The sequence below is a fragment of the Thalassophryne amazonica genome, chromosome 10, assembly GCF_902500255.1.
Source record: "Thalassophryne amazonica chromosome 10, fThaAma1.1, whole genome shotgun sequence".
NCBI classification, from domain to species: domain Eukaryota; kingdom Metazoa; phylum Chordata; class Actinopteri; order Batrachoidiformes; family Batrachoididae; genus Thalassophryne; species Thalassophryne amazonica.
The window spans coordinates 23,951,572-23,974,105 of record NC_047112.1 but is presented as its reverse complement, the minus strand read 5'-3'; the positions used below and the strand labels follow the sequence as shown (position 1 = coordinate 23,974,105).

At 45.8% G+C, this 22,534-nt stretch overlaps 1 protein-coding gene across 1 annotated transcript in view; it reads right to left on the bottom strand.

Moving 5' to 3' along the window:
• Nucleotides 1–22,534, bottom strand: part of dnajc6 (DnaJ (Hsp40) homolog, subfamily C, member 6) — a 99,591-nt gene that overhangs the window by 20,666 nt on the left and 56,391 nt on the right. Inside the window, exons 6-12 of the mRNA XM_034179564.1 lie at nt 12,838–12,971; nt 12,076–12,270; nt 11,850–11,967; nt 10,705–10,784; nt 6,062–6,255; nt 4,417–4,794; nt 3,558–3,626 (exon numbers count right to left, since the gene is read on the bottom strand). Of these exons, the coding sequence (XP_034035455.1) occupies nt 3,558–3,626; nt 4,417–4,794; nt 6,062–6,255; nt 10,705–10,784; nt 11,850–11,967; nt 12,076–12,270; nt 12,838–12,971 (1,168 nt within the window). The remainder of the gene's footprint in view (nt 1–3,557; nt 3,627–4,416; nt 4,795–6,061; nt 6,256–10,704; nt 10,785–11,849; nt 11,968–12,075; nt 12,271–12,837; nt 12,972–22,534) is intronic.

The window sequence follows — 22,534 nt, the reverse complement described above, 5'->3', positions numbered from 1 at the left end:
AACGGAGTTGTCGAATCCACCGGAACCTATCATCCCGGAGTCTGCTATCGTGGCCACCCTCACCTGGGACGTAGAGAAAACCGTCCGGGAGGCCCTGGCACGGAGCCCGGATCCCGGAACTGGGCCGAAGAACAAACTTTACGTCCCACCAGAGGCCAGGGCTGCAGTCCTGGACTTCTGTCACGGCTCCAAGTTCTCCTGTCATCCAGGGGTGCGTAGGACCGTGGCAGTTGTCCGGCAGCGCTTCTGGTGGGCGTCCCTGGAGGCCGACATCCGGGATTATATCCAGGCCTGCACCACCTGCTCCAGGGGCAAGGCTGACCACCGCAGGGCATCGGGACTGCTCCAGCCGCTGCCTGTGCCTCATCGCCCCTGGTCCCACATCGGCCTGGATTTTGTCATGGGCCTCCCGCCGTCCCAGGGCAACACCACCATCCTCACGATAGTGGACCGATTCTCCAAGGCGGCCCACTTCGTGGCCCTCCCGAAGCTCCCGACTGCCCAGGAGACAGCGGACCTCCTGGTCCACCACGTCGTCCGGCTGCATGGGATTCCAACAGACATCGTCTCCGACCGCGGTCCCCAGTTCGCCTCGCAAGTCTGGAGGAGCTTCTGCCGGGAACTGGGGGCCACGGTGAGTCTCTCGTCCGGGTATCATCCTCAGACCAACGCGCAAGCAGAACGGGTCAATCAGGAGGTGGAACAGGCCCTGCGCTGCGTGACGGCCGCGCACCCGGCGGCCTGGAGTACCCATTTGGCCTGGATCGAGTATGCCCATAACAGCCAGGTGTCTTCAGCCACCGGCCTCTCCCCTTTTGAGGTGTGTCTGGGGTATCAGCCCCCGTTGTTTCCGGTGGTTGAGGGAGAGGTCGGTGTGCCTTCGGTCCAGGCCCACCTGCGGAAGTGCCGTCGGGTGTGGCGCGCCGCCCGTTCTGCTTTGCTAAAGGCCCGGACGAGGGCAAAAGCCCATGCAGACCGTCGGCGGACCCTGGCCCCTGCGTATCGGCCAGGGCAGGAGGTGTGGTTGTCCACAAAGGACATTCCCCTGAAAGTGGACTCCCCTAAACTGCAGGACCGTTACATCGGTCCCTTCAGAATCCTTAAGGTCATCAGTCCAGCCGCAGTGAGGCTTCAGCTTCCGGCCTCACTGCGGATCCATCCTGTTTTCCATGTGTCCCGGATAAAGCCGCATCACACCTCACCCCTCTGTGCTCCGGGTCCGGCGCCGCCTCCTGCCCGGATCATCGATGGCGAGCCGGCTTGGACTGTGCGCCGGCTCTTGGATGTCCGTAGGATGGGCCGGGGCTTCCAGTATTTGGTGGACTGGGAGGGGTACGGACCCGAAGAACGCTCCTGGGTGAAGAGGAGCTTCATCCTGGACCCGGCCCTCCTGGCCGATTTCTACCGCCGCCACCCGGACAAGCCTGGTCGGGCGCCAGGAGGCGCCCGTTGAGGGGGGGGGTCCTGTTGTGTGGGCCGCTGAAGAAGAGGTACTGCTGGCCCACCACCACCAGAGGGCGCCCTGTCTGGAGTGCGGGCTCCAGGCACCAGAGGGCGCTGCCGCCTCACAGGAGCAGCCGGGGTGACAGCTGTCACTTATCGCCTACGACAGCTGTCACCAATCATCTGATCAGCAGTGGTATATCAGCAAGACGACATCTCCACCTCTTTGCCGAGATATCGCTCTACCTAGGAGGTACAGTACTCAGCCGACTGTGTTGTCTTTTTGACATTAACACTTTGTTACTTTTGTGCGTTAAATAGCAGACATTCTTCCGACGAGAGTTGGAGGTGGTTTTCCCGCCATACGGGTTGCTGGGTGCAAACGCACCCACATTTAACTGTTTTTGTTCCTCGCCAGCAGTACCAGATCCGACACGCGGAGGCAGTGGCCACCTGGGAGTTCGGGACTTGGCGGCTCCAGTATTCCCGGGGTTCGGTGGCGGAGGAAATCGTGTGGTTCCGGTTCTGCTTTGGACAGACGTCTCTTATCTTCGAGCCTGCCCACGTGACACATTTTGTGAATTGACTTCTTTGTCTATTGTTGTAATCTGTTGTGTTTGTTGTGCTTATTCACAACAGTAAAGTGTTGTTATTTGACTTCCTCCATTGTCCGTTCATTTGCGCCCCCTGTTGTGGGTCCGTGTTCCTACACTTTCCCAACAAAAAACTCCAGCTTTTGTTGGCTTCTGGTTTATTCTTCTCTACAAGAATCAAGACAGAAGTCAGACTACCAGAGCAAGAATTTTAGCTGAGGAAGCTTCTGTGATTTGAAGCGAAATGTCCTCACGTCAAGCAATCCAGTCCAGTCGAAGATTCAAGCCTCTCTACTCCCCCTGGAAGTTAATTTTACAACAACCCACACAGCCGAGGTAATGCTGCGGAGCAGGAGGGTGGTGAAGCTGAAGAAAATTTAGAGAAGACATTTCTGTTCCACAGATGTCTGCCAGGATAGGCTGACGTCATTTCACAGGATAAAGACATCCAGGATTGGACTGGGTTGCTTTGAAGTATCTGTGTTCTTTAACAGTTTTGATTCACAATGACCCAAAAATGATTATGTTCATGACCACATAACTGAATGCCTTCAACTTGAAGGTGTGAAGTTGATAAACCTTTGTCCAGAGGTAGATTCTGTTTACTCAGTTTGAAACCTTTGTCTTTGTCTCTGTCTTTGTCTTCTGACTAACAGTGAGTAAGTCCTTTTCTAATTTTCACACCAGGAGTATTGAAGTCCTAGCAAGGTGCAAAAAAATACCAAGTTGAAACACAATACTGGTCTCATAATCAGTGAGGTTTCAAAATGCTGAAAACATGTCTGCAAGCACTTTAAACATCAACTGACTACATGGTTATGCATAAAAACAACTAATAATAGTGGATTTTATGGGTCAGTGATATTTTCAGATTAGATTTTCTCAAAATCGACATTTTGCTCTTCAATTCAAGGTCTTTCAATTTCAACTGAATTCACGGTCTTTGATTATTGTGTCAATATATGTATTGCATAAAACAAGTATTTAATAAGTCAGGGTTTTCCATGGATGACTGGCAGTAGGGAAGTGGAGGGTTGAAATTCCCAACACCTATTTAGTTATTTTATTTTTTTTTAAACAATATATTAAAGGCACATAAGGGATTTAATTGGATTATGAATAAAAATTTAAGGCCATGCTTGCAGTACTCTGCAAAAGCAATCAGGCTCCAAATACACTATACTCATCATATATACTATAAGCAAATGTATTACTAAATATAACCTAATGCAACTTTAAAAATAATGATATATTGTATAAACGCAATTGAAAATTAAATGTCCATTTTGACAATTCAATCACAGTGCATGTTTATGTGTTATGCTGAGGTGTGGCTGTGGACTTATATGGAAAATATTCAACATGCTTAATGTAATGTGGGACAGACAATGAAACATGCTTTCTGTATGTGATGTGATGCAGCACAGCAGCGGTGACATGTCTTACCCAGGCCCGTAGGCTGCAGGCTGGGTGATGGAGAGCAAGCAGCATGCACAAAAGGGTCTGGCTGAACCATATTACCTGCTCCCAGGAGAGAACCCATCATGTCTTGAGGCTTAGGCGTGGGGCCCGTCCCAAAAGGATCAAACGCTAGGGAACATAGTAATACCAACTACTGTTAATTTGTTATTCCTAATAATTACACTGTTAGTACACACTATATGTTTCTATGAGTTTTTTTTGTGCAGTTCTGAATCACAACAAAGTGAACAACGAAAAATGACTGACTACAAGTTAGATAGCTATTGATGTTCCTTCATGCAGAACTTCAAATGTCCAATGGCTTCTGCTGAATGTGCGTGACATCTCCTGACCCCTGAACAAAAATGCACCAGAAATCATCATCACAACAGAGAACTCAGAATTTTTACAAGCTGATCCAACAAAGATTATCAATATAAAGTTTTTCTTGGATGGAAAAGTGTTCATGTACTACCTCTAAATGGATCAAACCATATACAGATCACATTATGTCAGCTTGCTGAGGCAGGAATATAAGGCTACTGAGACCAAACAATTTTTATCTGTTGCCAAACATGGAAAAACCTGTGATTGGGAAGAAATATCAGGGTGATAATGGTATCATTTTCTCCACTGTGGACTTCTTGACCATCAGGATGGAAGCTCTTCCAAGCACTGGAGCACTGTCAGAGGAAATGTGTGAACTTCCAAAAAGGACTGCATTGGAAACAGCCAACCCTTTTATATGTGTGCTTTACTCATACTCCAGGTTTGTCTTCCAAAACTCACCCCCACACCCAACCTCCTCTGACTGTCCCATGTTTAAACTCTTGGACTCACCACTGATGAAAAACTCTAATTTTAGCACAGACGTATATACACAAATGCAACATCTGTAATTTTAAATGAGAATTTTCACCTGGTGGGGCAGGAGAGGGGCACGGTGAGGCCGTGTTGGGGACAGCTTTATGGGGTGTGGACTGGGCAGAAGACGACCCACTGGTCGACTGAGGTGGAGCCCCAAACAAGTCCCCAAGGAGGTCAGTGGTTGTGTTTGCAGTAGTTGGGGGCTGAGCTGAGGGACATGACACATTGACCTCCTCTCCATCCAGGCCAAGAAGATCCACTTCCTCAGGAGGTGCAGGGGCAGCTGGTGCTGGAACAGGTGGGTCAGCTTTGTGGGGAGCAGAGCTAGTGCTGCTTCGCTGGCTGGAGAGAGATAGCATCTCATCATCTGAGGGTTCACTATCGTCACCGTGGCCCAGAACATCGGGACCTCCATGGGGCCGACTTGGTGCTGTAACAGGCAAGACAATTAGTGTTATGCCTTGGTATAACTGATATGCTGTTGACATTTAATTTGGTATTAGAGAAGAAGATGCCCATTTGTCTTGAAGTGGACGGAGAGTGATGTACATGAAGGATACTCTGAGTCTGTTGGTCTCATCTTCTACTTAACTCTCTACCCAAGTATAATGTACTGTATGTGATAAATACAGTGAGGAAAAGAAGTATTCGAACACGCTGCGGTTTTGCATGTTCTCCCACTTAGAAATTATGGAGGGGTCTGAAATTTTCATCTTAGGTGCATGTCCACTGTGAGAGACATAATCTAAAAAAAAAAATAAAATCCGGAAATCACAATGTATGATTTTTTAATCATTTATTTGTATGTTACTGCTGCAAATAACTATTTGATCCCCTACCAACCAGCAAGAATTCTGGCTCACACAGACCTGTTAATTTTTCTTTAAGAAGCCCTCTTATTCTGCACTCTTTACCTGTATTAATTGCACCTGTTTGAACTTGTTACCTGTATAAAAGACACCTGTTCACACTCAATCAATCACACTCCAACCTGTCCACCATAGCCAAGACCAAAGAGCTGTCTAAGGACACCAGGGACAAAACTGTAGGAGGATGGATGGGGTCATGTATTGCGAGATTTTGGCAAACAACCTCCTTGCCTCAGTAAGAGCATTGAAGATGGGTCATGGCTGGGTCTTCCAGGATGACAATGACCCCAAACACACAGCCAGGGCAACTAAAGAGGGGCTCCGTGAGAAGCATTTCAAGGTCCTGGAGTGGCTTGGCCAGTCTACAGACCTGAACTCAACAGAAAATCTTTGGAGGGAGGGAAACTCCAAACCTGAAAGAGCTAGAGAAGATCTGTATGGAGGAGTGGAACAAAATCCCTGCTGCAGTGTGTGCAAACCTGGTGAAAAACTACAGGAAACGTTTGACCTCTGTAATTGCAAACAAAGGCTACTGTACCAAATATTAACATTGATTTTTACAGGTGTTCAAATACTTATTTGCAGCAGTAACATACAAATAAATTATTAAAAAATCATACATTGTGATTTCCGGATTTATTTTTAGATTAAGTCTCTCACAGTGGACATGCGCCTAAGATGAAAATTTCAGACCACTCCATGATTTCTAAGTGGGAGAACTTGCAAAATCACAGGGTGTTCAAATACTTATTTTCCTCACTGTACATACTTTAGCAGCACCTACAAATGTGCCTGTGTTTGTCCCTGTGTAATCTTTATCCACAGTACCGGCAACAGCCAGGGCATCCTGGTGTTCCTGGTGGCAGGAGAAGAGCACATTGGGACTCAGGTCTTTACAGGGGAACTGCTCCCATGGTGGTGTCAGATCTTTCTGCTTATCCACTCCTTCCACCTCCACATCCAGGACCACATGGAAGAGCTGCGCATACTTCTCAGGAGAGTCACATGCATCAAGCTCCGGTCTGACGGGAAGAACACAACAAGTTTTCACAGAAATATTTATGTTATTCTGTATTTATCTTTGTGTGTGTGTATGTCTGTGTGTGATGTCAGATTTCTATTGAATCTCACTGTTTTTCACCTGCTCGGGTACTGTTGATGGAAATTAGCTACCTTAATTAGCTAGTTAAAGCAGATGTGAAATTCTCAACAAATGATTTAAGAATTCTGTTAGATTGTGGTCATTTGTAAGGTAATTGGTGATGGAGTATTGATTAATTGGGGGCCAAGATCATTTTATCCTCCAGTGTAGCCACACTTGTTTGACAACTAGGTCAGGATGATCAATCAACACCCGGTGTTCAAGTTAAGAAAAAAATGGCTTCCTTGAAACTTCACAATCAATAAATCCGTGTGGATCCAGAGCTGCTTTTTAGAGGGCGGAGAAGAATGTAGAAGGGCAGATGGTGGTAGATTCTGCAAAAAGGGTGGGAATGGGTGTCGTGAATACTTATTTTAAGAGGATGATGAGCACAGGGTGATGCATAAGAGTGAAGGTGCACACAGGCAGACTACATTCTATGTAGGAGATGCAACCTGTGTGCGTGTTTTGAGTAGCTGTTGAATCAAGAAAATAAAAGCGAGAGTAGACTGGATGATGTGGAGAAAGTAAATCAGGATGTACAGTAAGTAAGGATAAAGTGACAAGAGCTCTCAAGTCTCACTCATTCGGTGTGAGACTCACGCTTTAAAGTGGTCCTGTCAGGTCTCACGCATTCGGCGTGAGACTCAGTATGCTGTCACACTCTCATGCTAATGCATGAAATTCTCCAACATTTCACCTCTATGACCTGCAAGACAAGATTCGGCGGAAAATAACTCATTGAGCGTATCTCAACTTGAGAGCTCTGAAGTGAGGACAACTATGAAGAGGCTTAAGAGTGGAAAGGCAGTTGGTCCAGATGACATTCCAGTTGAGGTATAAAAATGTTTCAGAGAGATGGCAGTGCAGATTTTAAAAAGACTGTTTAATAAAATCTTGAGAGTGAAAGTGAGGGGATGCCTGGGAACTGGAGAAGACGTGTGCTGGTTACAAAGAACAAGGGTGATGTGCAGAACTGCAGTAACTACAGAGGCATAAAGTCGATCAGCCACACAATGACATTATGGGAAAGAGTAGTGGAAACTAGGCTTAGAAAGGAGGTGAAGATCTTTGAGCAGCAATATGGTTTCATGCCAAGATACAGAACAACAGATGCAATGTTTGTTGTGAGAATACTGATGGAGAAGTACAGAGAAGGCCAGAAGGAGTTACATTGTGTGTGTGTGTGGATTTAGAGAAAACTTATGAAAGGGTGCCAAGAGAAGAGTTGCGGTATTGTATGAGGAAGTCTGGAGTGGCAGAGAAGTATGTGAATATGAATGCAAATAGGAATACAAAAACCTTATTGTCAACGATGTGGAAACTTGCCTCTGGTTTTATCATAAAAACATCATCACAACATGAAGTGACAACATCATGTGAGGGTGGTGCAGGATATGTAGTACAAGGGCAGTGTGACAGCAGTGAGAGGTGCAGTAGGAATAACAGATGCATTCAAAATAGGGGTGGGATTACATCAAAGAAGGACTCTGAGTCCTTTTTTGTTCACAGTAGTGATGCACACATTGACAGACATTCAAATCAAATCAAATCAATTTTATTTATATAGCGCCAAATCACAACAAACAGTTGCCCCAAGGTGCTTTATATTCTAAGGCAAAAGCCATACAATAATTACAGAAAAACCCCAATGGTCAAAACAACCCCCTGTGAGCAAGCACTTGGCGACAGTGGGAAGGAAAAACTCCCTTTTAACAGGAAGAAACCTCCAGCAGAACCAGGCTCAGGGAGGGGCAGTCTTCTGCTGGGACTGGTTGGGGCTGAGGGGAGAGAATCAGGAAAAAGACATGCTGTGGAAGAGAGCAGAGATCAATCACTAATGATTAAATGCAGAGTGGTGCATACAGAGCAAAAAGAGAAAGAAACACTCAGTGCATCATGGGAACCCCCCAGCAGTCTAAGTCTATAGCAGCATAACTAAGGGATGGTTCAGGGTCACCTGATCCAGCCCTAACAATAAGCTTTAGAAAAAGGAAAGTTTTAAGCCTAATCTTAAAAGTAGAGAGAGTGTCTGTCTCCCTGATCCGAATTGGGAGCTGGTTCCACAGGAGAGGAGCCTGAAAGCTGAAGGCTCTGCCTCCCATTCTACTCTTACAAACCCTAGGAACTACAAGTAAGCCTGCAGTCTGAGAGCGAAGCGCTCTATTGGGGTGATATGGTACTATGAGGTCCCTAAGATAAGATGGGACCTGATTATTCAAAACCTTATAAGTAAGAAGAAGAATTTTTAATTCTATTCTAGAATTAACAGGAAGCCAATGAAGAGATGCCAATATGGGTGACATATGCTCCCTCCTTCTAGTCCCTGTTAGCACTCTAGCTGCAGCATTTTGAATTAACTGAAGGCTTTTCAGGGAACTTTTAGGACAACCTGATAATAATGAATTACAATAGTCCAGCCTAGAGGAAATAAATGCATGAATTCGTTTTTCAGCATCACTCTGAGACAAGACCTTTCTAATTTTAGAGATATTGCGCAAATGCAAAAAGCAGTCCTACATATTTGCTTAATATGCGCATTGAAGGACATATCCTGATCAAAAATGACTCCAAGATTTCTCACAGTATTACTAGAGGTCAGGGTAATGCTATCCAGAGTAAGGATCTGGTTAGACACCATGTTTCTAAGATTTGTGGGGCCAAGTACAATAACTTCAGTTTTATCTGAATTTAAAAGCAGGAAAGTAGAGGTCATCCATGTCTTTATGTCTGTAAGACATTCCTGCAGTTTAACACCAATGAGTAATTGGTGTGTGTCCTCTGGCTTCATGGATAGATAAAGCTGGGTATCATCTGCTTAACAGTGAAAATTTAAGCAATGCTGTCTAATAATACTGCCTAAGGGAAACATGTATAAAGTGAATAAAACTGGTCCTCGCACAGAACCTTGTGGAACTCCATAATTAACCTTAGTCTGTGAAGAAGACTCCCCATTTACATGAACAAATTATAATCTATTAGATAAATATGATTCAAACCACCAATGCAACTGTCCAATGTGATGGAGAGTGTGGTAGAAAAGTGAAGAAGGGCATGCAGGCAGGGTGGAGTGGGTAGAAAAAGGTGAAAGGATTGATTTGTGACAGCCATCTCTCTAAAACATTTTTATGCCTCAATGCAAGAGTGAAGGGGGAAGTCTACAAGACAGAAGTGAGTCCAGCTATAGTGGTGCAGCTTAGTTAGAATTTCCATAAAAATTGTTCATTTTGTGATAAAAGCATGGAATTTGGTTATACATATTCTAAATTAACTCATGTTTATTTTCAGATATGGACCCATTATGAAGCTGACCTCTAATGAGTTAATAGCATTTTAAAAAGAAATAGTTTGCAACATATGTCATACGTCATAGAATCCAATGGACGTCGACCTTGTTTGACCTTTACTTTGGAGACCAAGCATTCAACACAGTCAAAACTATTCCATTTATTAATCCTTTTATTTCAAACAATAAATGCATCACTTTTTACCACAATTGGAGCAACTTTAACTTTTGACCCCTGTACAAACTGACCTTTATCACCATTTTTGCTGTTTTTACCCCATAACTCCAGAACATTCAGTCATAGATAGTCCAAACTATACCTTTTTGGAATCATTATGATCAGGCAAATAATGTGGTATAGTTTTCAACATGATTGGAGCATTTGTATAGTTTGTAAATCTTTATTGACCCCTGGTGCTCATTAGAGGTCAGCTCCATGAAGGCTCCTTATCTGAAAATAAACATTAGTTAATTTAGAATATGTGTCCCAAATTCCATGGTTTTAGCCCAAAATGAACAATTGTTTAGCTATGCTGCTTCACTACTATGTTGCACAGTTAGGCAGTGACACTAACAAAAGGCAGACGGCAGAGCTGAAGACGCTGCAATGTTCTTTTTGAGTAATGAGGATGGACAGAATTAGCATATTAGAGGGACAGCATAGATACAACGGTCAGAGGAAAGATTGAGATGGTTTAAGCATGTGCAAAGGAGGACCCAGGGTATATAGAGAGATGCTGAGGATGGAGCCACCAGGAAGGAAGAGAAGAGGGGTTCTAAAGAGGAGGTTTATGGATGTGTTAAGGGAGGACATGCAGGTGGTTGGTGTGACAGAGGAAGATGCAGAAGACAGGGTGAGACGGAAACCATTTATCTGCTGTGGCGACCCCTAAGGGGAGCACCCGAAAGAAGAAGCATTCCTGATCCCCACCCCCACCCCCACCCCCACCCCCCCACCCCAAAAGGTTTTTAACTCCACCGACAAATAGTTCCTACCTGCTTTCAAACATGCAGTGTGGGCATTATGAAAAGTGGAGGACTTACTTATTAAATTTTAACACAGCAGTTCCAGGAGCAATGAAGCCAGTGTGGAACTGGATCTGGAAGATCTGAGTGTTCGACACCTAACAAGAGGAGGAGAAAGATTTATGATCAATTGCAATGCTATTTTAATTATCAGTTTAATGGCTGAGATATGGCATCAAGGCCAAATCTTTACACGGAGTACATGAATACCTAAATATATAAATTTTACCACAACCAACAGACCTGATGTCCAATACTACCTACTACAACCACTACTGCTACTACTACTATTATACACTCACTGCTCACTTTATTAGGTACACCTGTTCAATTGCTGAACACAAACCGCTAATCAGCCAATCACATGGCAGCAATTCAATGCATTTATGCATCTAGATGTGGTGAATTTCCTGATTATCTGAAGTTCTAACCAAGCATCAAAATGGGGAAGAAAGGAGATTTAAGTGACTTTGAACGTGGCATTGGTTGTTGGTGCCAGACGGGCTGGTCTGAGTATTTCAGAAACTGCTGATCTACTGGGATTTTCACCCAAAACCATCTCCAGGGTTTACAGAGAATTGTACAAAAAAGAGAAGCTATCTAGTGAGCGGAAGTTGTGTAGACAAAAATACCTTGTTGATGTCAGAGGTCAGAGGAAAATGGACAGACTGGGTGAATGGGCGACTGCATGATGCTATCATGTCAACATAGACCAACATCTCTGAGGAATGTTTCCAACTTCTTGTTGAATCTAAGCCACAAAGAATTAAGGCAGTTCTAAAGGCAAAAGGGGGTCCAACCCGGTACTAGCAAGCTGTACTTAATAAAGTGGCGAGTGAGTGTAATAGTCTCTGTTGGGAGTTTCATTCAATACTCCCCACTGAATGAAAGACTATTAGATGGTCTAAAGGAAAACCTGAGAAGCTGATCAACTGTCAAAATTTATAAAATTAAAAACTTATTCATATCATGTCTGTCCTGTTTACTATCATTGTATTAACATAATTCTCACATCCCAATACTGATTGATGGCTGATATCTTCCAAAGACAAGCATGTCATGTTAACATAGGCACTCCCATGCTGTGAGATCTTGTTGTCATGGCTACTAGTTTGAGCAACCAAATGATGTTGGCTCTCCAGCATAAGCTACATAAATGATACCTTGGCCTGCAGACGTCCTCCAATGGTGGATCTCATGTGATAGACAGAAACTACAACATCTCCTTGTGCACTCACACCCAGAGGGAACACCACCTTCCCCTCTTGGAGTCTGTGCTCTCTGGAAGGAGACAGAATAAATATAAACCAGTCAAGGAGCATCTTAATCTTGATCACTTTTACTTTCTTGACATTGAAAGCCTGCTAAATCTCACTTTAAACAGCTTACCTCATCCTCTCGTACTCCTGTGAAGTGGTGAAGATCTTGGTCTCTCCAATGAGAACATCACAGAACGGTCGACAGCCACTACGCTGCTTGTTGAAGCAGGGGACCGGGCTCATGGTGAGGGCCTTAATTACCAAAGGCTTGGAGTGCGGCAGGCTGGGTTTCTCTGATACCATGCTGCATACATAGCCTACATATCTTAATGTGGGAAAGAACCGTTTCCAACAGTTAATCAATGGTGTGTTTGACTGTGGACAAACAATTAGATTCAATTTGACGCCAGATTTGGAGCTGATTCTAAACTTTTCATTGGGTCTCTTTAAAGATATTTCAATAAGTCTTTATGTCATGCTCTGTCCCATGCCTGGAATATGTCAAGGTTTTGTCCCTTGTTTGCTTCCACATTGTTCACTAGTGATTTAATATGTGTGCACAATCATGAACCATCCAACAGGTGGCATACAGTTCTGATGCATCAAAGTCAGCCACTGTCTCATCATGTCATTCTCATTCTGTGCTCTTTTAATTTGTCGAGTTATAAGATGATAGCATTTATTGTTATTGAGTTATTGCTTACATACGCTGGCTGGGACGGACTCATGCAGCTACTCGCACAGCTACATTTTTGCATTACAAGCCCTGTGTTGTTGCCAAATGTCAAGACCGCTTTGAGTCTCAGTGAATTAATGCTCATAGCAACCAGAAAGTTGGCCTTTTGATCTTTATGTCACGCACACACACAGACACACGCTCACGGCTGCAAACCTGCGGTGTGAAGGCCACAGGCCGGACCCCGGTCTCTTGGCGCTGAGCAGCTGCATGGCAGGAACTGGGTTGTTGAAGAGGTGGCAGAAGCAGAACATGGCACAGACCAAAACACCCGAAGGAGCACGGCCATCCTAAAAAAGCCCACACAGGAAGGGACACACTGAGCCACCTGGTAAAATGTCAAACCGCACTAACACAGACGTTGTGGTGTGAAGTCATGGATCGCCTCAAAATCACTGTAGCCAAAGGCTGCTTGGACAGACTACAAATAAATAATCAACTCTTACATACTAACAGCGCCTGGTACCGTTCAGCTAACACCTAACTAACAAACTTTTTTGTTAGCAGATTTGTTTTTTAGCTAACGTTGTAAACCATTAGCAGAACAATTAGCTTTTAAATCTACCTCTGCTAACTTTGGTCAAAAACGTAAAATGCTAAAACAATCATTTCTTCAAGGAGATGGAAGAGCAGGAGTTTATCCTGAATAAATGCATCAATTAGATTATTAAAGCTATTTTCCTTGTGTATTTTTTTATTTATATCATAATTCTCCAAAGTGCAAATCTGTGTCTGTTGGTCCGTTTGTTAGTCTGTCCAGCAAAAAAAAAAAATCAAAAACCACCCATAGTTACAATGTAATTTTTTCATTCAACATGTACAATTACCTGAAGATGTGCAGTAAGTTTTTTTTTTTAAGCAAAATTGTAATTTAAGTATGTTTTTTAAGCATAATATAAATCCCTTTGCTCAAAACAGAGGCACTCAGCTCATGCTAATGTTGTCTGTTAAAATAACACTAGCCTGTTAGCCTGTGATAGTTTTCAAGACATGCAAATAATTAAATCTATTGTGACTAACTGCTTTACGACACTCCCCTCACTCAGGTCTTCAGCCAAAAAAAAATTTTTTTTGAATCACATTTTAAATCCAGTTTCTCATAATGGAGGTAGCTCATGCTAACATTAGGTGATGTTAAATACTACCGTCAAGCCAATTATATAACAACCTTGAAATATGTTTCCCAATATTTTGTCTCAGGAAAGACTAATGATTCAACAGAGAATCACCAAACTTATTGGCTGTGATCATAATAAAGTATATTTTATTCATCAGCTCATATTTAAAAAATAATATGACTAAAGAAACCTACTAAAATATTTAGCTATTGTTATTATGTCCGCCAAGGATGTAATAAAATCATTGGTGTTTATTTATTTATTTATTTGTCTGTCTGCTAGCAGGATTACGTCAAAACTGCTTGCACAGATTTTGACAAAATTTTCACCACAGATACATATTACGTCATAGAACACTCATATCAGGCAATGGAAGAACCCATTAAATTTTGGAGGTGATCTGGATCCGGATCCAGATTGTGGATCAAGTTTCATTTAATACTGGCTTTGAATGATTACTGTTAGCAGGATTACATCAAAATAACTGCACAGACTTGACGAAATTTTCACCACAGGTGCATATTAGGCAATGGAAGAACCCATTAAATTTGGGAGGTGATCTGGATCTGTATTCTGCATCAAGATTTCCCTTTAGGCTTTGAAGGATTACTTCAGACTACTTCACAGATTCTCACCAAATTTGCCCCACAGATAGATATTGGAAGACTCCAATGAATTTTGGACATGATCCAGATCCAGATTGGTAGACTTCAGAAATCTCTGATTGCTCTTGTTTTTGAGATTTTGTATACTACATTTAATTTAATAAATTTACTAAAACATATATTTTAAATAATTTTATTTGGGGGGGGGGGGGGGTTCAGCTACAATGGATTTATCCATGGGAACTGCACAAGCATTTTAATATTCCATTTCTTTAATACTATCTGTACAGTGAATAAACTGTTTGTTGAATGAAAACTGTTTAATTTTAATTGTGTCTTTGATCATAATCTGATCCTGGCAAGCTAAATGTTTTGGGAACCTTCATGTTTACACTACAGCATATTAAAATTTCAGCAGTTTAGGATTGTTTTTCAGGGTTTTAGAGCCAAAAAAAAAAAAAGACCCAAAGCTCATATAACAGCAGTTTGCAATTGCTTCAGCCAAATATTTGAGTGGCTTATTGGTTTACCATTACCACAGCCAACTTTCGGTTTGTGGCTTAGCAGTTATTGAACCTAACTTTTAGCTTTGCTGCATCCACAACCACACGCTCGTACGGAGGAGTAGTGCAGACTGAATACATCCACTGTGATGTATTTACTGACAGGTTAATTTAAGGTTGCACGGAGACAAAAACATTCTTGTGTTGTGAACTGGAGAGGACACTGGTGGAGATTATGCAAGATGGAGCACGTTGCCAAGCCACAGTCAAACCGCATGGCCTTGGCAAAACATGTTCCATTATATGCCAGTGTCCAGCAATGTGCCAATGAACTCAAAAATACAAAAACAAAAAAGACATTCAACTGCATATTCCAGGAGGTGGTACACTGTTAAACAAGCATTTTGATGATCACCTGTGCTTGATTGATGCACAGTGACCACTGAGCTACTGTGTACTGTTTTTGTAATTTATTTCAGACAAAGAGGAACTAAGCAGATACAAAGACAGCAGTTTTTGTTTCACTTGGAAGTATCACAATGCAAGATTCCAACAGGTGGCAACAGTGAAAACGGAAATACGAGGGCTGTCCGTAAAGTATAGGTCCTTTTTATTTTTTTCAAAAACTATATGGATTTCATTCATATGTTTTTACGTCAGACATGCTTGCACCCTTGTGCGCATGCGTGAGTTTTTCCATGCCTGTCGGTGACGTCATTCGCCTGTGAGCACTCCTTGTGGGAGGAGTCGTCCAGGCCCTCGTCGGAATTCCTTTGTCTGAGAAGTTGCTGAGAGACTGGCGCTTTGTTTGATCAAAATTTTTTCTAAACCTGTGAGACACATCGAAGTGGACATGGTTCGAAAAATTAAGCTGGTTTTCAGTGAAAATTTTAACAGCTGATGAGAGATTTTGAGGTGATTCTGTCGCTTTAAGGACTTTTCACGGTGCGAGACGTCGCTCAGCGCTCTCAGGCAGCGTCATCAGCCTGTTTCAAGCTTAAAACCTCCACATTTCAGGCTCTATTGATCCAGGACGTCGTGAGAGAACAGAGAAGTTTCAGAAGAAGTCGGTTTCAGCATTTTATCCGGATATTCCACTGTTAAAGGAGATTTTTTTAAATGAAAGACGTGCGGACGGGTCCACGCGTCGGGACGCAGCCGACGCGGCGTGGCGGCACAGGAAAAACACCTCCGTATTGATAACCATTTGTAAAATCCAGGCGGCTTTTGATGGCTTTCAGTGGCGTGAGTATATGAGAAATTGTTTATCAGCTGGAGATGTTCCAACGTGTCCTCAAGGCTTCCAACAGAGGTGTTTTTCCTGTGGCGGAGCGTCGCGGCGGCTGCGAGCCGACGCTGCAATCCGCCCGCACGTCTTTCATTAAAAAATCTCCTTTAACAGTGGAATATCCAGATAAAATGCTGAAACCGACTTCTTCTGAAACTTCTCTGTTCTCTCACGACGTCCTGGATCAATAGAGCCTGAAATGTGGAGGTTTTAAGCTTGAAACAGGCTGATGACGCTGCCTGAGAGCGCTGCGCGACGTCTCGCACCGTGGGAAGTCCTTAAAGCGACAGTATCACCTCAAAATCTCTCATCAGCTGTTAAAATTTTCACTGAAGACCAGCTTAATTTTTCGAACCATGTCCACTTCGATGTGTCTCACAGGTTTAGAAAAAATTTTTGATCAAACAAAGCGCCAGTCTCTCAGCAACTTCTCAGACAAAGGAATTCCGACGAGGGGCTGGACGACTCCTCCCACAAGGAGTGCTCACAGGCGAATGACGTCACCGACAGGCGTGGAAAAACTCACGCATGCGCACGAGGGTTCAAGCATGTCTGACGTAAAAACATATGAATGAAATCCATATAGTTTTTGAAAAAAATAAAAAGGACCTATACTTTATTGACAGCCCTCGTACATCAATACAAAAGGCCATTTATTATTTATAAAGCAGAATCTCTTACGCACACCATTTCTAAAGCATTTATTGGATGAAATAAATCCTTCTACAATTATTACCCAAAAGGCTGAAAGGCCACCAGATGGCAGCATTGCAATCATCCTGATCATTGTACTTCCATCAAGACATAAAAATGAAAGTTAAACAGTAACCAAGCACAAATGGTCCATTGAAGGACGACTTAATTTGTGACTTCTGACCTTAGCTTTCAATACTGCATTGTTTTAGTCATCACCTAATACCATAAAAATTACTGAGTTATTACCGACTATCTTCTCCAACTCTATGTCATAACTGATGTTCCCTCCACTACCTACCTACCACCACCACTACCTATCTACCTGAGAAAGAAAGAACATCATCAAAAGTCATTTGAAAGAAAGTCATTCCAGCATTCCCAAGGATCCTCCTAAGTGACCTAGTAAATAAATCTAGTAAAAGACCAAAGATATCCAGTCATCACTTTAGGTCACTGGTTCGCATCCACAAACATATACTAAAAGAGAAAGCAGCAATACCATAAAGATTTGGATGTTCTTTCTCGTGCAAAGATGTGACTGTTAGGTACATCGGGTCAGGTCTGGAATACCGTGTTGCTGCTTTTAGCACACTACATAACAGGCTTGGGTCATGGGCAGCAACCACCCAAGCACACAACTGGTCTATCCCCACCTCTTGAAAGTAACCATCTATCTCCTGCATCCAGAAGGAACATGGGCATCCCCTTGGGCTTCTCCAGCCTCTGAGGTCCTCAAAAATGAGATACCTCCATCCTGGATCATGGACAAAGAAATACTTCACAGGATCAAAATCCCATAGCTGATGTTCCTTCACAGTGAAAGCGGTATGCCTCATCTTAGTCTCCCCAAGTCACAGTTTGTTTGGCACAAAGAATCCACCAAACAGACCTATCTAAGGATGACCAACTTCCACTGCTGAGACATATCTCCACTATTATTTCTAGTTCTGCGTACCAACTAAAAAATTTGGCCTAGTAGACTGCATTTCATGCATCTTTGCATGCTTTGGTGGCAGCCATGAGATATGAAACTGCTGATTGTACAGCACTGATTTGAGGATCAAATGTTCTGCAACACACAACTTTTGATGGAATGTAACAGAACAGTCCATCACAAACTGAAATTCACCCACTACTCATATATGGCAAACTACTGAACAGAGTCCTTAACAGAGAAAGGTGCCAAGCAAGCCACACGCCAAGAACTCCAGCAGTCGAGAACATAGCCCGCAGGATACGTTCCATCTAGGCAGGTAGGATCCCCGGCCCTGACCTTCTTGTAGAAAAAATGGCATCAATAGCGTTCAGAGACCAGCTGATCAATTCCATGGTTAATCTAATAGTAGTCCAATAGATGCAGAATCCAATATAATCTGAGGAATTCACAGTCTGGTGAAGTAGGGACTTGAATGTTGTGTGGGCCGCTGAAGAGGAGGTACTGCTGGCCCACCACCAGAGGGCGCCCTGCCTGAAGTGCGGGCTTCAGGCACGAGAGGGCGCAACCGCATCGCAGGAGCAACCGGGAGTGACAGCTGTCACTCATCATCATCACCAGCTGTCACTCATCACCACCATCTCCACAAAAGCCGGGCAGCAACTCCATCTCGCTGCCGAGATATCGTCTACCAAATAGGTAAACTACTCAGCTGTATTGCTGACCGTTTTGCATCTGTACTTTTGCAGTTGGTGAGTGCTTGCAGCTGGAGGCTGGGTTTGTGGTTCGTGGAGGGCTGACGGTTTCGCTCCCCACGCCAAACTTGGATAAGTACTCACAGATTTCTGCACATGCCTAGTTTCTGGATTAAAGGTGGAGGTGTCTTTCCCACTTGGGACTTGGTGGCTCCGGTGTGCTTCAGACCCGTTGGCAGTGGAAATCGTGTGGGACCCGGCTCTTCTCTGGACAGACGTCTTCTATCCTCGAGCCTGCCCACACGTCACCTTTGTATATTGACTGCATACAAATTCTGTGATTGTCTGTATTTCGTTGTGCACATTCACAACAGTAAATTGTTGTTTTGGCTCATCCATTGTCCATTCATTTACGCCCCCTGTTGTGGGTCCGTGTCACTACACTTCCCCAACAGGATATCTCGGCCAACGTCATGGACTCCGAGGGGTGTCAACCAACGTTTGAACAACCAATGGAAGAGCAGGGTGCACAGGCGCCAGCAGGAGGCATGTTAGGTGAGTGGCAGCAAATCTTAACCGCCTTCACTGCTCGGTTGGACTTAGTGACCGAGCAGAGCGCAATACTCAATCGCAGGATGGAGGCTCTCACCGCACAGGTGGAAGCGCCCACACAGGGCAGGCTGCAGCTCCTCCTCCTGCTGTCCTGGTGCCGAATACAGAGGTTCCAGTGGTCGTTCAACAAACCCCCCCACCGTCCCCTGAAGCATACATAAGTCCCCCGGAACCGTACGAAGGTTGTGTAGAGACATGCGCAGACTTCTTAATGCAGTGTTCGCTCGTCTTTGCACAGTGTTCCGTCATGTACGCGTCGGACTTTAGCCGGGTGGCTTATGTTATTAATTTGCTTCGAGGTGAGGCACGCTCCTTGGCTACGGTGCTCTGGAAGCAGAATTCACGGCTTCTATCGCTATATACTGAGTTTGTGAGGGTGTTCAGACTGGTGTTCGATCACCCAAATAGAGGCGAAAACGCTTCAACAGTGCTACTGTCGATGAGACAGGGGCGTCGGAGTGCAGCCGAGTATGCAGTCGACTTCCGCATCGCGGCTGCGAGGTCCGGCTGGAATGCTGCTGCACTCCGCACCACCTTTGTAAACGGACTGTCTTTGGTCCTAAAGGAGCATCTGGTGGCTAAGGACGAGCCGCAGGATTTAGATGGGCTTATCGACCTGGTCATACGATTAGACAATCGATTAGAAGAACATCGTCAGGAGCGAGACGAAGGACGTGGCCGGGCACGAGCCGTCCCTCTCCCTTCCGGGTCCAAAAAGGCACCGCCGTCCCCACGCTCCACAGCCTCAGCGCTCCGTGTGGTAACAGCTCCCCCTGCTGACGTTGCTAGGGAAACGAGCAGAGCCAAAATAAGATCAGATGACAGATTGAGGAGGCTGGCCCGTAGGGAGTGTTTTCTCTGCAGCTCAAAAGAGCACATACAGAAAACTGCCCCAAACGGCCAAAACGACAACACTCGCCTTTAGAGACTGGGCTAAGGGTGGGTCACAACATTCACGTGGGACAAACGCATATCTGCACGCCTCCCAGTTACGATCCTGAGTGGGGATCTAACCCTTCAAGCCCCAGCACTGGTGGACACGGGGTCAGAAGGGAATCTGCTGGACAGCAGATGGGCAAGGGAAGTAGGGTTCCCTCTAGTGGCTCTCCCTTCACCATTGAAGGTGCGGGCGCTAGATGGCACCCTTCTTCCTTTAATCACACACAAGACACAACCAGTAACTCTGGTGGTGTCTGGGAATCATCGGGAGGAGACTGAGTTTTATGTAACTCCTTCTACCTCCCGCGTAATTTTGGGCTTCCCATGGATGATTAAACACAATCCACGGATTGATTGGCCGTCTGGGGTTGTGGCTCAGTGGAGCGAAACCTGCCACCGGGAGTGTTTAGGATCCTCGGTTCCCCCCGGTTTGACTGCTAACGAGGAGGTTAAAGTCCCCCCCAATCTGACGGCGGTACCACCTGGTTCAGATCCGGAAGGGAGACGAGTGGAAGACGGCATTTAACACCCCATTAGGTCACTTTGAGTACCTGGTCATGCCGTTCGGCCTCACCAACGCCCCCGCGACATTCAAACCCTTGGTAAATGACGTTTTGCGGGACTTCCTGCACCGTTTCGTCTTCGTATACCTGGACAATATACTCATCTTTTCCCCGGATCCTAAGACTCATGTTAAGCATGTACGTCAGGTCCTGCAGCGGTTGTTGGAGAACCGGCTGTTTGTGAAGGGCGAGAAGTGCGAGTTCCACCGCACTTCTTTGTCCTTCCTGGGGTTCATAATCTCCTCCAACTCCGTCGCCCCTGATCCGGCTAAGGTTGCGGCGGTGAGAGATTGGCCCCAACCGACAAGCCGTAGGAAGCTGCAACAGTTCCTCGGCTTTGCAAATTTCTACAGGAGGTTCATTAGGGGCTACAGTCAGGTGGTTAGTCCCCTGACAGCCCTGACCTCCCCAAAAGTCCCCTTCATCTGGTCGGATCGGTGCGAAGTCGCGTTTAGGGAGTTGAAACGCCGGTTCTCGACTGCACCAGTTCTGGTGCAGCCCGATCCTAGCCGCCAGTTCGTCATTGAAGTGGATGCCTCTGACTCAGGGATAGGAGCCGTGCTGTCCCAGAGCAGGGAGTCCGATAAGGTCCTCCACCCTTGTGCCTATTTTTCCCGCAGGTTGACCCCGGCAGAACGGAACTATGACGTGGGCAATCGGGAACTCCGTGCTGTGAAGGAGGCTCTTGAGGAGTGGAGACACGTGTTGGAGGGAGCTGCGGTGCCATTCACGGTTTTCACGGACCATCGGAACCTGGAGTACATCCGGACTGCCAAGCGTCTGAACCCCAGGCAAGCCCGCTGGTCACTGTTCTTCGGGCGTTTTGACTTCCAGATCACCTACCGCCCTGGGACCAAGAACCAGAGATCCGACGCCTTGTCCCGGGTACATGAAGAGGAGGTCAAAACGGAGCTGTCAGATCCTCCGGAACCAATCATCCCCGAGTCCACTATCATGGCCACCCTCACCTGGGACGTGGAGAAGACAGTCCGGGAGGCCCTGGCACGGAGCCCGGACCCGGGGACCGGCCCGAAGAACCGACTGTATGTCCTACCAGAGGCCAGAGCTGCAGTCCTGGACTGCTGTCACGGTTCCAAGCTCTCCTACCCAGGGGTGCGAAGAACCGTGGCAGTGGTCCGGCAGCGCTTCTGGTGGGCGTCCATGGAGGCCGACGTCCTGGAATACGTCCAGGCCTGTACCACCTGTGCCAGGGGCAAGGTGGACCACAAGAAGACTCAATGACTCCTCCAGCCGCTTCCGGTGCCTCATCGCCCCTGGTCACACATCGGCCTGGACTTTGTCACGGGCCTCCCGCCGTCCCAGGGCATGACGACCATCCTCACGGTAGTGGACCGATTCTCCAAGGCGGCCCACTTCGTGGCCCTCCCGAAGCTCCCAACAGCCCAGGAGACAGCAGACCTCCTGGTCCACCACGTTGTACGTCTGCATGGGATACCAACTGACATTGTCTCGGATCGTGGTCCTCAGTTCTCTCTCAAGTCTGGCGGAGTTTCTGCAGGGAAATGGGGGCCACCATGAGCCTCTCGTCCGGGTATCATCCACAGACGAACGGACAGGCAGAGCGGGCGAACCAGGAACTTGAACATGCCCTCCGCTGCGTGACCTCCGCGCACCCGGCAGCCTGGAGTGACCATCTGACCTGGATCGAGTATGCTCATAACAGCCAAGTGTCCTCTGCCACCGGCCTCTCCCTATTTGTGTTTGGGGTACCAGCCCCCATTGTTCCCAGTGGTGGAGGGAGAGGTTGGTGCCCCCTCGATCCAGGCTCACCTTCGCAGATGCCGTCGGGTGTGGCGCACTGCCCGCTCTGCCCTGCTGAAGGCCCGGACGAGGGCCAAGGCCCATGCAGACCGCCGGCGTTCCCCCGGCCCCTGCATAC